This window comes from Lottia gigantea (genome assembly GCF_000327385.1).
Source record: "Lottia gigantea unplaced genomic scaffold LOTGIsca_88, whole genome shotgun sequence".
NCBI classification, from domain to species: domain Eukaryota; kingdom Metazoa; phylum Mollusca; class Gastropoda; family Lottiidae; genus Lottia; species Lottia gigantea.
Window position 1 is genome coordinate 821,444 of NW_008710892.1, and position 20,790 is coordinate 842,233.

At 35.4% G+C, this 20,790-nt stretch overlaps 5 protein-coding genes across 5 annotated transcripts; 2 read left to right on the forward strand and 3 right to left on the reverse strand.

Annotated features, from left to right (window-relative positions):
* Positions 1–1,331: 1,331 nt before the first annotated feature.
* Positions 1,332–3,840, reverse strand: LOTGIDRAFT_134046 (hypothetical protein; the record flags this gene model as incomplete). The annotated part of the gene is made up of 6 exons (XM_009068020.1): positions 1,332–1,527; positions 1,830–1,917; positions 2,318–2,454; positions 2,705–2,863; positions 3,166–3,284; positions 3,595–3,840. Coding segments are annotated over 6 exons (945 nt in total), but the record flags the coding sequence as incomplete, so codon positions are not given.
* Positions 3,841–4,980: 1,140 nt separating this feature from the next.
* LOTGIDRAFT_236859 (hypothetical protein) lies at positions 4,981–6,619 on the reverse strand. Its single transcript, XM_009068021.1, has 3 exons — positions 6,346–6,619; positions 5,687–5,753; positions 4,981–5,374 (listed from the first exon to the last, which is right to left on the reverse strand). Exons 1-3 carry the CDS (start codon positions 6,529–6,531, stop codon positions 5,256–5,258), a joined length of 372 nt encoding a protein of 123 aa, XP_009066269.1. The 5' UTR covers positions 6,532–6,619; the 3' UTR covers positions 4,981–5,255.
* A 1,785-nt stretch (positions 6,620–8,404) lies between these two features.
* On the forward strand, positions 8,405–11,374 carry LOTGIDRAFT_236861 (hypothetical protein). The gene is made up of 6 exons (XM_009068022.1): positions 8,405–8,905; positions 9,334–9,394; positions 9,566–9,682; positions 10,029–10,100; positions 10,457–10,628; positions 11,010–11,374. Exons 1-6 carry the CDS (start codon positions 8,704–8,706, stop codon positions 11,292–11,294), a joined length of 909 nt encoding a protein of 302 aa, XP_009066270.1. The 5' UTR covers positions 8,405–8,703; the 3' UTR covers positions 11,295–11,374.
* LOTGIDRAFT_223078 (hypothetical protein) lies at positions 11,369–14,125 on the reverse strand. The gene is made up of 4 exons (XM_009068023.1): positions 14,019–14,125; positions 13,512–13,620; positions 12,867–13,222; positions 11,369–12,527 (listed from the first exon to the last, which is right to left on the reverse strand). Exons 1-4 carry the CDS (start codon positions 14,073–14,075, stop codon positions 11,709–11,711), a joined length of 1,341 nt encoding a protein of 446 aa, XP_009066271.1. The 5' UTR covers positions 14,076–14,125; the 3' UTR covers positions 11,369–11,708.
* Positions 14,126–14,322: 197 nt separating this feature from the next.
* LOTGIDRAFT_236864 (hypothetical protein) lies at positions 14,323–19,821 on the forward strand. The gene is made up of 6 exons (XM_009068024.1): positions 14,323–14,549; positions 16,071–16,328; positions 16,668–16,834; positions 17,094–17,234; positions 17,579–17,921; positions 19,503–19,821. The coding sequence occupies exons 2-6, from the start codon at positions 16,088–16,090 to the stop codon at positions 19,577–19,579; spliced, it is 969 nt and encodes a 322-aa protein (XP_009066272.1). The 5' UTR covers positions 14,323–14,549; positions 16,071–16,087; the 3' UTR covers positions 19,580–19,821.
* The last annotated feature ends 969 nt before the right edge of the window (positions 19,822–20,790 follow it).

Consider the following 20,790-nt stretch of genomic DNA (forward strand, 5'->3'; position numbering starts at 1 on the left):
ATCCTTTCCCATCTTTCAGAAACAGAAGATGTATTGAAATTATTGATTTTTGTATTGAATATTCCTTTTTTGCCACTTTGAATCAGACTTTAGATAACACATTTTATAAATCTGCTCTTAGAAATATAAGTGCCATATAGATAGATAGCTGGATTTTTATTGCTTTAAAGGGTTCATTTCAACATAAAAAAGTACTAATCCTTAATTCTTTAATTTTCACAATGTCAAGCTATTACGAACTCCGTCTTATTAGAAACAGTTTGTAGCTTGACATTGTGAAGATGAAGCCGGGCTAGTCCTGAATACTTTTAGCAAGTTAAATTAACTTAAAATCTTTGATTAAATGGAGTTAAACATTCTACTGTTTTGCTTCGCGTTGAGCATCATCATAAAAAGAGCATAATTATGCACCTGAAAAATTTTGTTTTTTTATTTTTAAGTAAATTATTTGAGTATATCTTGTTAGGTGTAAAGTATTCCTACACATTCAATTTTTTTATGGAAATATTTCAAGTTTCAGCTAGATAGTTGACAGGTTCTTTTTGTTAAATATATAGGTAAAGGGAGAGAATTCAAAATACTTTGTTACAATAAAAGAATTTTAAGTTAATGCGTATTTAATTTTTTATTTGGGATAGGAAGATATTTGAGTCAATCCCTTTTATGCAAATTCTGAGCATTCACAAATCCAATGATATATCTAGAGGCCACCCTGTATAGTGTGCAATGCAGCCTGTCTCTCTATATACCATTTGTCTATAGATCTTGCTCATGAACAGCTTGTTGCACACAGAACCTTATTTTTAGTGGAGTTGAAACATGAACCTTTTGTCCTACATCACTGACAAATGAAATACATTAGGAAGCAAGAAATATTTGACGAACATAAGGGATTGATTAGGTGCTGTTAAGGGTCTTGGTCAGAGACATTTGTTGCCGATTAGAGACTTGTCCTGAGATTGAACGACTGGCATGGGCACATAAGGAGATGAAAATCAGTTGGTTGTTTTCCACGATGTTGATAATCACGTACATGCAATTGAAAGGGAATGATTACGGTCTGTCTTGCAGACATTAAAACTATCGGAGAAAAATATCAACCTTGTTTGAAATTATAAATCCTGTTGGCAACACAATAATCTTGTCATGGAAGCTCAGGTACAGACAAGATTTTACTCAAGATTCGAGTCTGTGACAAAAATCCCCGTCCAAGACCACTCGTGTGCCTGCACCTTAAGAAGTAAGGAGGAAGGAAAAAAAAAGGTTTTGTACATGTATTAATTTATTTATTAAAAAGGTTGAATAGCACTAAATTAATTTACACAAGCTCATTACACGTTTTTCCACTGATGTTTGTTCAAGGCTCTATGTCTTTCTTTAAGTTGCAGCCATGTTGGTTTCATACGATTGTTGAAAACCGCAGGATATTTCGGTATTTTGAATTTCTCGAACGGGTTGGTCTGTTTTATTTTATATTTCATAGCTTCTTCATTCAATTCCCTTATATCTCTGTATCTATCCAGATACCTAGAAAAGAGAAATTAGATTTTTAATTTTGGGCACATAGTTTAAAATAACAGTGCAAAAATGATAAAAAATTGTTATTACTAGATACTACATAAAAATGCAAGCATTTAAAAGTTAGAACAATAAAAATAGATCAGAGAGACAGCTGCAGATGCTTGTTATACAATGGTTGATTAGATACTAGTTGATATTCAAGATGATAGACAGTAAACCTGGTCCAAAACTTTGTTCTTATAAGTTCTGATTGCCTCCAACAGTTCAATGAGTAGCAGATATAATAAATAATAAAATATATTACATACAAATTGAAGGGTTTTTTATGAGGGTGTTTCTTCTGTACAGGATGATAAGGTGGTGGATGAATAAATTCATATATCGGTTCCTTCATCTCTACAAAAAAAGAAAATAAATTAATTTTCTCAAAAACTCAACTGAATAAGACCATAATTTTGAGAAACACAATTGCTCTTGCTATCAGAAATTTGAAGCTAAAAACTATCTAACAGGCAGTAATCCACTCAAAGGTTAAGTTCAGTTTAAACTGAAATATTCAGATGACATCTAGAAGTATGAGGGTTAACATCAAAAACACTAAGATATATAGATATACTACTTTATAATGTACTAAATTTATTACATACTACGTTTCATAACACATACAGGTAACGTTATTAAATTTTTTTACGTGTTACCTGTATGTAATGTATGTAGTAATGTAGTATGTAATAAATTCAGAAGTAGTATATCTTTATATCCTGTTTTCTTAATAAAAAAAAATGTGGAAACTTACTTAAAGTTTCTCTGAAATATTTGGAAACACATGGATGATACTGAGATTGATAGAAAGCTATGGAGGCTGGTGTCAGCTCGTCCTGTCTTTCTCCATAAAAATCTAACGTCTGGAAATTTCTTTCTGATAGTGACAAACTAAAACAAACAGAAAATAATGAATAATCATATGAACAATGTTTACAAATTGCTCCTTTTTCTCAAAACATCTACAAATTTGTCATACGCGTGGAATTTACAGGCTTGTGACAGAAATTGATCTTAAGGTTATATATTACACAGTGCCCCTATCTTTTCAATTATCTTTTATAGAGAATTTTCACAAAAGTGTCCAATGAAAATCAAATGACACAGATTCGAGATATGGTCTAAGGGAAGTAACTCTTACCAATCTCCAGGTTTTTGTAATTTGGAGTAATCCATCTTCTGATGTTGCTCGTACAAGACAAAAACGTAACGATTGAATCCCACATCTCGAACAGGAAATGGTGGCATGTAATTACAGATTACTTCCCCTTGTTTCACATCATTACCAGGTATGTTGCCACTGAAATCATTAAAAAGTTTTACAATCAACGTTAAGAGGAATAGTACAAGTTGCTATCACTATCAAAGTGGAAACAATTCTGAATAGCCTGTAGCTGAAATTGAGCTTTATCAGCTATCAAAAAGAATATCAAGACAGATTGCTGAAATTGAGCTTCTCTGGTGAAGAGCAAGTTTTTAGACGACTATACAGATAACTGAAACAGTTTTTTAGGTGAGAAGGCAAATATTTATCCTTTAATATCTGATAATAAAACTTGCACATAATCGATCAACTAAGAAAAATTCTACTTAGATACTTACACCATCCAATGTAAGAACTCTGTATTATTATTCTGAAGGTTTCCATCAGGACTGGTGAGAATCAGGGTATACAGACTATCAGGATCACATTCATAACTTACATTTGGTGCCGATCGAGCCTGAAATTATCAAATGAGGAACGGATTTCTGAAAGTTCCGCAAAGTCTAAAAAATTGGCATAATAGTTTAATTCATTTACAGTATAAACTGTATATTTATAACTTTGATTTTGATTTTAGCAGTGTTATGTCACCTCTCTCACATGTATTGCTCATTCTTCATAAAAAAACTAATAGTGTTACTGGGTTATCATCATCATCAGAAAGGTCACATGATGTTTAGGATTTGGTATTTTGGCTTCTCAATAACTCAACTCAACATAAGAGCGCTCACCTACCTAATAACCTTATTCAGTTTATTATAACCTACCTCAAAAGGTGCTACAGCATTTCCCATATAAATGGGCATATATCTAGAGTCAGTAATGTTGTAGGTGATGTCCATAAAGAATTTAGGGTGAAAGAAACAATGATTAAATAAGTCTCGCCATATTCCATAATGTTCAGCTATCGTTTGATAAAATGTTGCTCCATTTTCTTCCATCCATGTTTTATTAACTTCTTCCAAATCTAACCTCACTGAAATTTTAGATTTGAAATTTTCAATGACAGGATTTTAGTTAGTAGTTGGTGGCCTTTCACAAGACTTAAGTTGGTCAATGCTTGAAAGAACTATTCCATACTAAAATATTTATTATCTCAGCAGATTACCAGCTAGCTCATAACCTAGAAATATGTAATAGTTTCCAACCTGTTGAAAAGACAATGCTCGTAACCTAATCACAATATAACATATCTCCTGGAAAAACTTTCACAGACTACTATTTATACACTTACGTTTCCCATGTCGAGCTAATTCTTCTAGTTTTACAGCTTCTTCTTTTGTTCTCTTTGGATAACGTATTGCTGGGTGTTTGAGAGGAAAACCTATATTGTTCCTGATAATATGTTTTTCTTCCTCTGCTTTTATTTCTAAAATGTTAGGGAAATAGTATTTTTTAATCTAATCAAAATGCAAAATTTTACGTTGTATTGTTTCCATTTTATTCTTTCTCTTGTCCATAGACTGAGTAATTAATTTGACAAAAGCACATAATTATAAATTCATAAATAGGAATGGCATACTCTTTGATTTAGAATTGACAAAACTTGCAGTTTAAGGTTTCTCTTTATTATGCTGTGCTTGTACATGCAACAATGCCTAGTTATAGATATCGGTAAAGACGATGTAGTGTTTGACTATCATTTGATCATTTGCATTTCATTTGGGCTATTTTGGACCTAGTGTACCGACCTGCAAGTCTATCTGCAAATGATTTGGAATCTTCGTGCAATTTTCCACGACGAATAAGTCGCTTCTGTATGTGTTGGCATCCAAGACATCTCACTGCATTAAATTCTCTTGAAATAATCGTAAATTTACAAAGAAATGAAGCCATTTTCACGCTTGTAATTTTATTTTCAATAATCCATGGCGGTCGCCATTATTTCGAAGGGAGGTAACTCTTCATAACGTAAGACGTACCCAGTCATGCAAAGACAAGTACGTAATCAAGCATACAGTATGTAACAAGATTCAAAAATTTCAGAAAATCAGGAGATGCCAAATAATACATAATACATTATATGCCTTGATTGACTATTCGTAATGAAAATGAAATTATCCTAGAGAGAACTGCGCCTTTTTCATTTTGAAGTTGTGATGCTCGATGAAAATATAAGATTGCTAGGAAAAAAGGGGAAAAAATACAAACTTGTACAAAAAATATTTATTTTATTCAAATAGAAGTAAAAAGGAAAAAAATTGATTAAATGTGCATTAGGTTTCGGGCTTGTTAAGTCCACTGTTTTGCTTTTCCATGTGTTTTTGCAATTTTGAGGTTTGCAAGATATCCTATAACAAGAATAATATCAAAAACTGTGTGAAAAGAGTGACTCATCGAGTTGACAAAACCCAGGTACAGAGCACCAGCAGGTCTTGAAGAACGCTTCGACATTCAGCTGAATTGAACACCTTCGTAGTTCCATATTTTAGAATATTTCTGGATGTTGTTTCCATTCTTCAAAAACTCTTTTTTCTACTAATGGAGTAAGGAACTGGTCAAAAGATAAACTGCTGCTGACAAACACTTGTTTCCCACATTTCTTTGCTGAAGAAAAAAAGATAATTATAGATATTAAAGAAAAGTGGCAAGCCATTCCTCGCTTATGACACCCATCCAAGGGCAAAAATAAATAATTTGACAAGCATAAAAAAAAAATCACCTGTAAGTTAAGAAATGAGCTCTTCCAAAAATACATCTTGATACAATGTATACATATGCAGAACAGTTCAATAGATAGGTCAGGAGGTTTCAAATAGAGTCCAGTGTATCACCCATCCCCTTTCCCATTACAGTGAAACTTGATTTTTTAAACGATCCTGGACCAGGAGTCCAGGACTTCATGTTCATTTAACTCACCTAATTTTTGAGCCAGCATTGAACAGACTGTATTTGAACTATCTCCAATAATATTGATGGTTGAAGGCTGAAAAAGAAAAGGGTACAACTCATCAATACTAGTTCATTGGATCCCTTTTCTACTAAGGGACCAATTAATCATTAGTTTAACTGTTAAAATGTTTAAAAGGGTTTTTGTCTCAATGGAAGTAGGCTATACCCCTGTCCCCTAACTAGATGTCTTGTCATTGATGATGATTTAATATACAGACATAAAATTTTTTTTCGTTTTTTTAACTTTGACGAAATTCGGTGTTGAATCCTTATATCCACGAAAATAGGTTACACCACTGTATTACATGGCTACAGCACTGTTACTGGTTCCTTTCCAAAACTTTAAGATTTATGATGCTGTTGAATGAATCCAAAAATTGACCAAACCAGAGCCAGAGACAAAATTTACAAAATGAAATCAAATATTATTTTGGTACCATTTTGACCAATTTTTAGGGGCGATTTCTACAAATTTTAGGGCCATTTTGGTTAGGTGCCAAATTGACTACAACCCGAGAACCGTATGGTTTCTCAGACATTATCATTATCTGCAACATAAAACAGGATGTGGAAGCAATTAGTGGATCATATTTCCACTCAAAACTTTTAATCAGGTCTTGGCTTACATTCTGAGATGCCGAGCCCTTTACACCAGGCATAGCCAAAGACATGTTTCCCATTTCACCGCCAGTTCCGATCCACATACAAAAACTGTCTTTTAGCTGAATTATTTGGAAATGGACATTGATATCGGAGATCTTCTCGGAGAATGTGTGAATGTTTATTGATGGTGAACATGGTTTGACATCCATGACTGGGAACAGGCCTGCTGTAACTAAAATATCCTCAAAACAATCAAAAACTGTTCTTCATTGTTTGCAGTCCATTTCGTACTTTCGTTTTATCAATAACCTTACAAATTAGAGTTACGTCCCTTGAATATAGTCTGAAACAACTGATCATAACTAGTTTTTTGGGTTTTGCATACATGTATAGAATGGAACAGAATTTATGAATCTTAAAATTCAACAAATAGGCTTTTAGTTTTCCTATGCGTCTAAAATTTCACCGACTAAAATATTTCTAATCGCGATCCCTCTTTTTGAATCAGCTGGCCATGAATACCAGAAAAACATGGAGAATTGATATGAAATAATCATAGAGTTATATATAGAAATGGAAATAATGATGGACCAAAGTTAAATTATTTAATACTGCAAGAGTTGTCTCCCTTTATATTTGTGATTGTCAAAGAAAGCTCATTAAATTTTAAGTCACTTTTAGTCGATTGTTTACGTCGATTTTTCTTTGTTTATTTTTTATTTAGTTTTGGCTAGGAGTAATGACTGACTGGAGGAACATTGCCTCACCTCGTAATGCTACCGATCAGTGCCGCTGTCATTCAAATTAATCAAAAATCTTTCCTTTAGCGTGTGTTTTTAATGAAGACGTTTGGATTTGCGAATGTTGTAGCTACTATGAATAATGAAGGTATACGGTACTAGATATGAATAATTAATAATTGATTAGACCTATTATAGATAGTTGAGTATAAATTATATTATATTTGTCTGGCTGTAGACAACACTATTGTTGAATTTTAATTGTTATGGCATCATTTCGCAAGAATATAAATCAATTTTCCTCCATAAAAAGGTAGGCCTAACATTTGACTTCGAATAACTTCGATCCGCAAAGGTCAACACCGTTCATTGAAAATGTTTCGTTTTCATTGAACTTTTACCTTTCGAATTATGGTTATCATTTATTCAGGTGATCTCAGGCGCTAACATTAATTGATGTTTGAGTTCACATAATATCATAGAATTGTTCAAATTCAACAACTCATCGTCAAAATCTTTCAATCGATTTACAAAAAAAAAAAGAAAATCCGCTTTTCATGAAAGCTGCCAATTTGGTTTCAACTGCCCATGCGCGTTGTTTAAACACAAAGAGTGCGTTAGATTGCGCATCTCGGCTACAATTGACATGGAATTGATCGAACGGGTTGCTACGTAGAGTCAAGCGGGTTGCTAAGTAGAGTCGAGCGGCACTGCTTATTGACTATAGTTTTCTATAGGCGATGTTCCTCCAGTAAGTGATTACTACAAGGTTTTGGCATACCCACAGTGTAAGTCAATACCTGTAATACCTTTGTTTTGTAGGGGATATGTGTATGCCATATGCCTTCCTGAATTCTCTATATTTAGTAATTATTACATTGCACAATTACATTCAACCGGAAGTAGGATTTCTTCTAGATATGTCTGTACTTGTCATACAAAGCCGGGCATGATATTCTGTATTTTTGTGACAGCTTTTTACCTCAGTCATTCATAATTCATATAAATAAAGATTCATCAATTATTCCTTGTTTGTGTGGTGATTGATTATCTGCACACTACGCAGAAAAGGCCTAACAGTGCATATTATTGTGACACTATTACGAAATCAAAATAAAACACTTGAATTTTGTCACCACGGTAACAGTTTTTGTAAATTACAAGGCATTAATGAAGTGTGAAAAACAACATTGACACTTTCTGGTGTGTTAAATACCACTCTGGACATCTAGACCTATTTGAGTGGTGGACGAGAAACGGATCCACTCTGTATGGAAGAAGGTTCAGGGTCTAAGTTCAGAAGTGATATTTTTCTGTAAATGCTGCATTAAGGTGCGATATTAGAAAACGTAGAACATATGGTAGGCTGGGGCTAAGGGCAGTTTGGAGTTAGGCTACATTAAAACCGAAAGAGGAAACGGCAAATTAGAACCGTAGCGAGGAAGGTGCAGGGTCTGTGTTGCGAAGCTAAGGCTTTTTTCTGTAGATATTGCATCTATCTGCCGAATATCGGAGTAGTGGTGTAGGCTAAGGACAAGGTTTGACTGGGATTACATTAGGCTAGAGTCAAAAGCACATATGCCAAGACATTAAGGAAAAACTGAAAATTGATTCAAATTAGTTCCTCAGAAATTTCTCAAGATGCATCCAACAGGAAATGGAAAAGAAAATATGGTCTTTACAAGATACAACGTCTGTAGAACATGGACAAAACTCTCATCGTTACAGCGGACAAGATTCTTACTGTATTTTCTTTTTGCATGTCTGATATATGTTTCTGTCAAGTTATACTTGATTGAATCTCTTCCTGCTGGGGTGGATCTTTGTCAACTTTTAAGTAAGGGTAAGTGGACGACTTTATTTCCAGCACTACCGTTTAATTGAACTTGAATTAAGTTATTTTTATAACTTACGAAATCTAACGTCGGATGTGACGCTAAATAGCCCGAGGATCAAATCGCTGTGACCAGTGACCGCCCTTGTCATAGTCGAACCTATTCAGTGGCGGAGCCAAAGGGTCAACCCCTTTCACCCCCTAACCCCCCTCGTAGCCCCAAATGCAAGTTTTTCGAACATGACTCTCAGAACTAGGTTAGAAATTCGGGCAACTTCACATGTTTGCCCCCTCTCGGACGTCAACCTGGCTCCGCCACTGAACCTAGTGGAACATCTATTGTAACCGAAATCAATTTCTTTTGAAATTTCCACGCACACGGTCATTTTGTGATCTCTGAAAATTGTTTTTATCTTGATGGTTTGTCCTTTTTACAGATATCGATGTAGAAAAACTGCCCAATGAATCGTGGTGGCAGTATATTTGTCTCTTTGAAAGGTACCGGTAGCGATTATTATAGTTAATTTCACTTTTGAAGGGGTATAAAAAATGTAAAATTTGGGGGGAGAGGTGCAATAAAGATAGCAATAGATTGCCTGTCACAATGGTCCCCCACTATTGTGAGTAGTTTTCAAATTACCGTGTGATGAGAAATTTGTATTCTTTCAGAGAAATGGACAAACCTTTGACTTATATCTGTAAAGAGACGAGATATGTAGGGAACTGGAAAGTTTGTTTGGATGAAAGATATATTCCTAAAAAGCCATGCTTGGTGTATTCATTCGGGTGTGTAAATTAAGATTTCTTTCTGTAAAATATCCGTACGTCAGTTCGATTGACAGCGATACTGTGGTACCGAGCTTAAATCCTGCTAAAGATGATACAATTAACTGATAACAGAGTTTTGAGCTCTAAGCTTTTCTGCTGTTAAATCTAAAGCAATTATTTGGACGTTTGTACATTAGAGCAACGCGTTGACATTCTGACGACAAGAATTAAGCACTTCTTCATGATTGTTTTGGGTTAAGAAATGTCGTTTTGTTTGTGCTGCCACTCTGTTACTCTGCCGGTCAATTTGGCATCTCTCTCAGAGAATCTAGTCTATATTCACCTTACTTATTATTTGATGTAGGATCGCTTATGATTTTTCGTTTGATGAAGGAATGGCTAAATATGGTTGTGAGGTCTATTCATTTGATCCCAGGTAAGAATGTTTAAGTTTAACACCTGGACAATGCTGCGAAGGTGGCTTTAATAAACTTTATTATGCTTCGACGTCACTATCTCACATACAAACACTTGCTTTCAAAGGTTTTTTTCATGACGTTTGGTAGGGACAATGTCTTTTTGTGGCAGTGGAATAGCTCGGTCGGTAGCGAGTCTGATAGACGATTAGTTGCCGTGGGTTCGAATTATCCAAAGAAGAGAAATTCTGATGCCTCTGCCTCTGCCTCTGCTTCCGAAAGTCGCTCCGGTTTTCAATCATAATTGCCCAATTTACCCATACCCATAGCACAGGCGGTAATTACAGATAAAGATTAGTAACCTTTGAATTTTCAGTATGGGTTTGGATGATCATCAACATAGTGAAGGAGTGTATTTTAAAAATCTTGGGCTAAGTTATAAAGATGAGGATGGTTTTGTACCAAGATTTGATGAATTTGTTAATAAACCTCAGAAGTGGAAAGTTCGAACTCTGAAATCCATCATGAAACAGTTGAATCACGAGAAGGTTGTATTCTATACATGTATATAATATATAAACGTTGATTGTCTGCCCCTGAGTTTAGCTCCAATTTAGCGAAAGCAAGCCCCCTATTAAAATGTTTTTTTTCATCCCAATAGCACTCCAATTGTTTTTAACAAATTCAAGAATATGAGTTTTATACAATTTTGTCCTTAATATGTCAGAATGCACAAAATCAATTCTATTTTCTCAAAACTTTCATCTGAGTATTTCCTATAATCTTCTACATAGCTGCTGTATTTTCAATCTCAACTGCGAGAGTTGCCCACCCGATAAGTCGATCTGCTCCCGATTTGTAACCACAGTCTCGAGAGGTTGGCGCCGCAACATCATTGGCTGTAATTCTAATATTTTTCATATTTTCAGAGAGTAATCGATGTGTTAAAATTTGACGTGGAAGGAGGCGAGTGGGAGGTCATACAAAATATTATTCAGGACGGAATGGTACCACAAATTCGACAGTTACTGACAGAGTGGCACATCTTTCCGGACTTTCCCCCCAGAAAGACTTTAAAATCTAACCTAAAAAATATTCAAAGTTTAGAAACTCTTGGACTAAAAAGATTTCATTCATTTTCATTCTATCGTGTTCATAGAAATATGTTTTTTAATTCTCAATCAGATGCTTGCTATGTCAACTCTACTTTATGAAACGGTGTTTACTCTACTTGGAAAATCATATGAAATGGTTTTTTAATTTAATTTGAAAATAAGAATAAAATTTTGTTTGGAAATCTTTATTGACATCACGTTCACAATGTTATCAAAATCGAAATAATAATACTGCGTAAATCTGGAAAAATGGGGGTTATCACAGAAAACTTGGATCTGGGCGCTGATGGGTCAAAAAAACTAGGCAAATCAAAACATTTGAGGATGTCCATGGTCACTATGCAATAAATTATTACGGCCCATGAAAATCCTGCAATAAATTATTACGGCCCATGAAAATCCTGCAATGCATTGAGACACATAGAAAGGGAGGTAATTTAAGATTCTGTGTGCGTAGAGTAAACTGGAGGTGATGATCGATGCAGAGCTGGCTGATTCGTTGATTCGGGGGGTTTAAGCGGCTTCTTCTTCCTCTTCCTCTTCGTTGAATTCTCCTTCCTCTTCAGCAGTAGCATCCTGGTACTGTTGATATTCAGATACCAGATCATTCATGTTGGATTCAGCTTCAGTAAATTCCATCTCATCCATACCTTCACCAGTATACCAATGGAGGAAAGCCTTTCTTCTGAACATAGCAGTGAACTGTTCAGAGACTCGTTTAAACAGTTCTTGGATGGCTGTGCTGTTTCCAATAAAGGTTGAAGACATCTTCAGACCTCTTGGTGGAATGTCACAGACAGCTGTCTTCACGTTGTTGGGAATCCATTCAACAAAGTAGCTGCTGTTCTTATTCTGAACATTCAACATCTGTTCATCCACCTCTTTCATGGACATACGACCTCTGAACATAGCAGCTACTGTCAGGTATCTACCATGTCGTGGGTCACAGGCAGCCATCATGTTCTTGGCATCGAACATCTGTTGAGTAAGTTCAGGAACAGTCAAGGCTCTGTATTGTTGGGAACCTCTGGAAGTCAAGGGAGCAAATCCAGGCATGAAGAAATGAAGACGTGGGAAGGGAACCATGTTGACAGCCAGCTTCCTCAAGTCAGCATTGAGTTGACCAGGGAATCGGAGACAGGTGGTCACTCCGGACATGGTGGCTGATACCAGATGGTTGAGATCACCGTAGGTTGGTGTGGTGAGTTTCAAGGTTCTGAAGCAGATATCGTATAGAGCTTCATTATCAATACAGTAAGTTTCATCTGTATTTTCTACCAGTTGATGAACTGAGAGGGTGGCGTTGTAGGGTTCCACAACTGTGTCGGAGACCTGAAAAAGAAAAATACCAAAATTAAATACAGAACCAGAAACTGGTTTATACACGTGCATTTTAAAGCGTGACCTAAATGACGAATAGCCTAGGCAATAATTTCCTATTAGAAAGTATAGTCCTTCAGTCGGTAACACTAATGTGTTTGTTTCTTTAGGGGAGATTCAAACCTGAAGCACTTAAATACTTAGCGTTTAATGTGTCAATCACACTTAGTGTGCTGATCTAAAATTTCAGTCAACAGATGGGTTTTAAAATCACAATTCTGCGATATAAAAAAGCGGGTTGAAACCGGTTTCCGATTCTTTCGAGTTATGAAATGGTATACTTGTTCTTACCTTTGGAGAAGGTACAACTGAGAAAGTGTTCATAATTCTGTCTGGATATTCTTCTCTGATTTTGGAGATGAGGAGAGTTCCCATACCAGAACCAGTTCCACCACCAAGAGAGTGGGTAAGTTGGAATCCTTGAAGGCAATCACAACTTTCAGATTCCTTTCGGACAACGTCCAAAACTGAATCTACTAATTCTGCACCTTCTGTGTAGTGACCTTTGGCCCAGTTGTTACCAGCACCAGATTGTCCGAAAACAAAGTTATCTGGTCGGAAGATTTGACCGAAAGGACCAGATCGGACAGAGTCCATGGTACCTGGCTCCAAATCAACCAGAACAGCTCGAGGTACATATTTACCACCTGGAAAGAAAATGATACTAAAATAGAATTTTTGAACACTTATGGGGATATTGATGAAATCTTGAGAATAGCGTCAGATTTTTTTCATTTTCTTTTTACTGATTTTTTTGCGTCTCCATTATAATCTGGCAAGTTTTCTACCACAGTGCTGTTCTAATGACGTTACTTTTAACCAATCAAATATAGGACCCGTTTTTTGATAGCAATGACGAGTTCTTGAATCGCGAGACCAAATATAACAGTATCTGAAGTCTTAAAGGGACAGTTGCATTCAAATCCTTGTACGAACCTGTAGCCTCATTGTAGTAGACGTTTATTCTCTCCAACTGAAGATCAGAATCACCATGGTAAGTTCCAGTTGGGTCAATACCATGTTCATCAGAGATCACTTCCCAGAACTGTAAGAATATTTACAAGAATATTTAATTAAAATATTTTTACTTTTCAAACTTAATCGCAGGTTTTAAACCATTCATTGGACAAAAAACAAAATCTGAAACATACTGTGGTCTCATTACGGCTGTTTTCTGGTTCTAAATTGGAACATAAAACAGCAAATCTGATTATAAATCGTTTCATTTGCAAGACCCAGTTTCACCAAAAAAAATCATACTATCAATTCTGTCATAAAGAATCACAATTTTATCGGAAGTATAGTAATTTCTCAAAGTAAATCCACATTTGCGGCCAATTGTTTTTTTTTTTTAAGTTCGCGGGCCTGATTTGTCTATAATTTGAAAAAAAATGTTTAATTTTATTGAAATCAACCAAATGATATTTGAAAACGAATTCTTACCTTGGCACCAATTTGGTTACCGCATTGGCCAGCTTGCATATGAACGATCTCACGCATGTTGTAGTGTTAGGTATTGAACGAGTTGTAGTCCGTAAAACAGATAGTTCGGTTCTGATATTGGTGGACGCCAAGTGGTCCAATATATAGCCCATACACCACGGCGACTCCTTCACCAAGGTAACGTGTCAACAAATAAAGTAATTTGTGTATCGATATACCTGTACAGTAATTAATCCGGCTTGTCGTTAAGTTGGTAATTCGATACCCAAGTCAATCGACGTGAACAATAGTCAGAAGATTATCGCTCAAGATATGAAGAGACACGACATGCTGGTTATAGTCCGAAACAATGTCGCTTGATGAAGTTTGTACCAGAAGCGTAATCAACCTGATTGTTTTTTGGCCACCAGAAAAAAATGAAATACCATATGAAAGAAACTTGTTGTGAATTGGGTAAATTAAGTTGACGTGGCATAAGAATCACATTCTACTAAATTGAAAAGGATTTCTAGCTTCTAGCCAGTGGAGATGGTAAAAAAAACCTTTCTTTTTGGCCCTCGGAAATTTCTATGTTACCATCAAACGTCACCAGGTTTGCTGTACGGGCTTTGTGACGTCACGCCTGGTATTACACGAGAGACTTCTCACGAATGTTAAAAATTCTGTTTCAATTTTCCCTGCCATACTAGTATCTTGAAATTTTCCACTCAACTATACAGTTTTGCATTTTAACGCTTGACTTCCAGCATATTATAAGATACTCGGACTAACTTAATAAGTCTAAGAAGAGATTATGTTACTCTAGTCTCAATCCACCCTTGACTCAATGTGAATAAAAACTCTTGTACTCTATAGTATATGATATTTTTGTCTTGTACCCACTTGAAGCAGTTAATAAAGTCATTTTACTTGTTTCGAACTACAGAACACCATAATATTTAAGCTCAATTTAAACAGGCGAGAATTAAACGAAAAATCAGTCTACCGATGCTTCAGTCTCTAATGAAGCCGACTGTATGCCTATCTGATAATTTTAACACCAATGTTCTTGCATTGGTTTTAAATTGGTTTCATGTGTTGTCAAAATAATTGCTCAAAATAAACTGTTTAAAGTTTCCTCATTGGTGTTGGGTGTATATTTGAATAAAATTCCCGAGCTTATGTCACGAAGCTAGGAATATATATTTTTAAGACAGTGTTGTTAAATTTGTCTCAGATTCTTTTACTCCAAAGAAATATTTTGAAATTTTACATATTCAGGCTAAGGTAAGCAGACATTCATATCTGTTCGACCCCGATTTTTTTTTTTAAATTTGACCATTTTGTAGTTTGAAATTTGCATTTTTCTTAAATGTGAAACAAACTCTGTTGTTACTGTGTTACTATTGGTTACATATTGCCATATTCTATTACATTTAACATTCTATTGTTCTATCAGGGTTAACCCACCCAAACCGATTCAAAAACTAATTAACTTAATGACCTGATAAAGCTATCTATATCAATGTTCCATATACATAGAGATAATATATCCTTATAATTATATTGTATACTTGATTGAACATCTAAAGCTGATCCTATTCCAATTTTTTTTTTTTTGGGGGGGGGGCATTATTTCTTCGCTATTTTAGTACCTATATTGACTCTCACTAACCATTGTTACCATCAATGATTGAATTATTTTATTGCAAGAATTGATTATTTTATGAATAAAACGAATGTATATACGTATTGCCTGTCGTCTCTGAAGTCTGTCTCTTTGTAGCAATTAACAAAGCATTGTCGACCGTCATGAATGCAAAGTCTTGGGCGTAATAAAACCACCTAACAACACCCAATTACCCCTAGGAAAGTAGCTTATAATAATGTCATATATTTATTTGTTGTCTGTATCAATTGAAATAAAAAAAACAGAGTTACCTCCCATAGATCATTACGAGATTTTTTTTTGTGACAAGGTGGCGCTGCGATATTCCGCCATTTTTATCTTCCTTGCGTGAATGAACGAAAACAAACATCAAATTTCTTAGATTAGATTTCATTTTATTTCAGTGTCAACGGCATACACAATGAGCGAATATATTCAAGTTGTTGAGGACGAAAATGACGAACCTATTGAAATCCCGAGTGAACCAGATGGAACATTGTTATTGTCGACTCTATCCGCCCAATTTCCAGCTACTTGCGGCTTGAAGTACAGGAATCCAGAAACCGGAACATTTCGTGGTATTCGATTGGTAGAAGGACGATTGCATCCTCCAGAGGGTTCTTGGGGAATGCAACTTTACGTTTGCGTTTTTCCAAAAGCAGGTTTGTAAGCATTATTAAATATTATGAAGAATGGAACTGTAAACGAAGGGGTATAACTCTGTTTAAGACAATGTCCGCCGACAACACTGATTAATTGGTCGTATAAACTTGGGATTAGTTTCATTTTCCTAAAAGCCACAAAGTTGATGATTAAATTTCTTGTATTTTTGTCATCTTTCTTCGCAGTACTGGGCACAAATGGTGGTTACAGGAGCTTTGATTAGTCAGGGAAAGATCAATGTTGAGTTATTTGACAGAATGCACTTACACATAAGTTATTGTCCTTATAATAAAAATGGCTGTTTCTCCCTATCTGAATGTATGATTTTTCTGTTGCAGAGAATAAAAGAAAAGGTGATGAAGGTCAAGAGAACCCGGCAGCTAAAACTAAACGACTAGACCAGGCTAAATGTAGCGATCTTATCGTTCTGGGTCTCCCCTGGAAAACAACGGAAGATGATATGAGGAAATATTTCTCGTCTTTTGGTGAATTGATACTAGTTCAGGTATTAGTCATATTTAACAAATAAATTAATCATGGCTCTGGTTTGGACAGGGGGTTGTATTTCAAATACTATTGGAAATGTAACATTTTAACTCTTTTCATTTTCTATTCTAATTTGATTCAGTTAATAAAGAGAGTGAATTTCAAGTACAACTACTAAAGCATATTTTTAATTCTTAAATGTATAAAGGCAATAAAAGCTCTGATGTATTGCTATAACTGAAAATATCATGAAATCATAAGTTTGTTTTGTCCTTCAGGTGAAACGTGACCCTAAAACAGGTGGCTCGAAAGGTTTCGGATTCGTCAGATTTTCAGATTATGAGGCTCAAAAGAAATGTATTTCACAGAGACATTTGATAGATGGTAGATGGTGTGACGTTACTATACCCAATTCTAAGGTATGATACCTAAAAATTATCACTGATAGTTGTTGATAATCTTTGAAAAGGTTGTTGAATTGCCAAACTTTGATTCCAAATAAGCAATATTCAGAATAGATGCTATGTGAACTCTCCAAGAGATATGCTGAGTTGACAAGCCAATCCCAATGGATTTGATAATAAGATTACAGTAACATTACTTGTAACCATTAGACTTTCGGATAACAAATCTTATATGAACTGTTGACTGTTTGAAATCAATAACAGTTGACAAAGGCAGACATAGTTGATGGGTTTATGTCCTTTTTTGACACTATTAATTGTTTGATCATGACTTGAAATTGTTTTGATATCTATTCCAGGAAGGATCTCAGCATCTAATGAATCGAAAGATTTTCATTGGCAGATGCAGTGAAGATATAACAGCAGAAGATTTGAGAAGCTATTTCAGTAAATTCGGTGAAGTTGTCGATGTGTTCATTCCAAAGCCATTCCGAGCTTTCGCTTTTTGTACGTTTGCTGATCCTGCAGTAGCTCAGAGTATGTATGGTGAAGATCACATCATCAAGGGAACCAGCGTTCACGTCAGCAGCGCAGCACCGAAAAACTTCGACAAACCAGATCGTCGAGGAGGAAGTGGGAGTTCTGGAGGCGGTGGTTTTAATACCAGTCATTCAAATTATAACCCAGGATACGGTGGGCAAGGTGGGTTTAATCAGGCATCTCCTCATTCTCGTCCGGGGCAAAATATAGGCAAACAAGGGGGCATGGAGCAACCCCAACTTCCAAATAATGTCAACATGAATTTACTCAATTCTGCGATGTTGGCTGCGGCACAAGCAGTCCTCAGCGGACAGGGAGGGCAGCAATGGGGAGGGGCCATGGCATCAGATTCAAATGGTGGACAACCCATAGCAACAAGCCCTACCCCTGGCAATCCTAACAACTATACCGCCCCGAATCCTGGGGCTTCAAATTTTTTAGGAGGATGGGGTGCAGGAGATGCCCAATCGGCTCAGACCCAACCTACACAAGGTCAGTATGGGGGGTGGGGAGGGGGTCATACTAGAAGTGGTGCGTGGAGTTAATGAGGATGTCTGTAACCATGGTAACAGAAGAATGGCGGGTGAAGAGATTCTATTAGTTGAATGAAGGAATGAACATTATTGTGCTATTTGTTGTTATTCTGTTTGTTTTAAAGATGTCGCTGTTATTTAGTTTGTAAGATGGGTGTATTTCCAGATTTTGGACAGGGGAATTTTAAACAAGAAATTAGATAATAAAAACTAATAAATTTGCATAACTCAAAAGCTAATAGATTGAGCTTAAACTGTTAGTGTTTAAGAATTAGCAAAAATATTTTCTATCCAAGTGAATGTTTTGAATTTAGAAATATAAGCTATTATAAAAAATTTTCAAATGTAATTATAAAGCTCAATAATTTTAGAAAAGTTACAATTTCTTGTTTAATTTTACAAAGTCTAAGTCTGTTAAAAATTTGTTATTGATACGAGACAGTGCGCGAAAGAAGTGTGGCCATCTTGGTTTTACGAAGATGACAGTTAATTTTTAGTCAATCATAGTGAATATGTGTTTACACGCATCGAAAAATCATGTTTGAAAACGACTTTTGTGGTTTAGTGAAACAAGCAGAAACATATTCATTAGTTTTTGTCCCTTTTTTTTGAGAATTCAGTTTTTCTTAACATTTCCTGTTTAAAAAATTAACAAGAGAAATAAAATGGTAGTTGTAAGATTATGTTTTTGTTTGAAAGAAGAGTGGTTTTTGGGAAATTGAACGCAGATTGATGTGGGCTTGAATAGAGTGGAGTAAAGTTTTGAAAGCTAAGAAAGTGGGGTGGAGGTGGCTCAGGTGGCCCTCCTTTGAGTTGTATTAAGGGAGTGTTGTGCCGAGGTAATGGGTGAGGGAATTTCGAAAGTCCCATTTTGAATACTGATGAATTGGTCGATTAAAACATGGCTAAACACCCTTAAATTTAAAATGAGCTCATCCTATCGTACGTATAAGTATCATATTGATTGAAAGTATGCATGTGTGGAAGAGTTCACTACAAATTTGGGGAAATATGAGAGTAATATTTTACTGGGACCCCATTTAATTTTCGAAATTAAAATGCAGAAATTTTTGAACATTGTATACCACTTTTTGTTCATGAAAGTAAACAACAGGTCTCCATAAATTTTATTAGGCCTAATCCATATTTTTCCCTTTTCATATGTTTAGCTTCTCTGCATGCAAATATCTAATAAAAACTGTTTTTGCAGAACGCTATGGTCACCATGGTAACAATGCTAGCTATGGGGAGGATATGTATGGACAGTCATCGTACGGCTATAGATAGACAGAAAGAATGAATGAATGGATGGACGAGTGACAGACAAATGAAATGAATGGAGGAATGAAACGTGGTTGTGGTTTGTCTAACACCAAATGGTATCTATCTCTATCGTGTGCTATTATTAAAGTCTATATTTTTTCTGTGAAAATGACATTAACTAGATTTTTTAAAATCTTTTTTAAAATATTTTGATCAAAATAAATCAGTAATCTTATTTAAAAATTAAATAAAAGAATTAGGGAGTTCTCGGTATTTGGTTTTGTGGTCCCGACATTTATCTAACGAAGCTTTAAAAACCAATAGTAAAAGATTTTATTTAGGAAATTTCATTACCAATGTCACTCCTTTCATAAATGATTTTAAACATATGCTGAAGGGAATGAAATAATTATCCAGACTGATATTGGGGAGTGTTTCAATCTGATTATAATAGGAATGTGGATGTTGCGTTTCATGGGTTTTTATTTCAAAGGTTACTCCACTTGTTCGACAATGAATATATGGAACAGAAATAGTGTGTGATTTATTATTTTCTAATCTAAAACAGGAAATAAATAAAAATTTAGTAAGATCATAACAACCTGATATTACACTAAACATCCAGATTCATATTTTAATCAGATTGGGGTGTTATGGACTTGCTGAATGGAAGCAATGGTATGGTTCTGATAGGTAGCTGCCAGCATGTTGCTGAAATTGTGTGAAATAGAAAGCACTCTACGTGTGTTAAGCTTCAAAAATAGCCTGAGGTAATTCCATGAAATGCAACTCAAGAGGAGAGCTGTAGGCATGATGCATACATGGCTTGATGTATTTTGATAGACAACATAAACATCCCTAATTTTACAAATGAGCTCTTCCAATCAAACATATATAGTTTCATATTTGTTACAAGTATGCATGTGTGGAAGAGTTCACTACAGGGTCAAGGGGTGTCAAGTAGATGTTTGGAGCGTCAGCATGGCATGCAATATTTTATCAGTGTGATTTGCGGAAGTGCAAGAATGGAGGTCTGAGATCTGGTTGACCACTCAATATAGCACATTAGTTACACAGTGTGTTTTGAAAAAGAATCGTTATTTGAGGTAGATCGGGTGATGAGAAACTCTAGGATAGGTGAATACTATAGAATGGCTCTGTTGTAGTCGAAAGTTAGTTCTGCTTGTCAAAATTGAGAGAAAGGAAACCTGAAAGGTAGAGAAAGGCTTATCCAG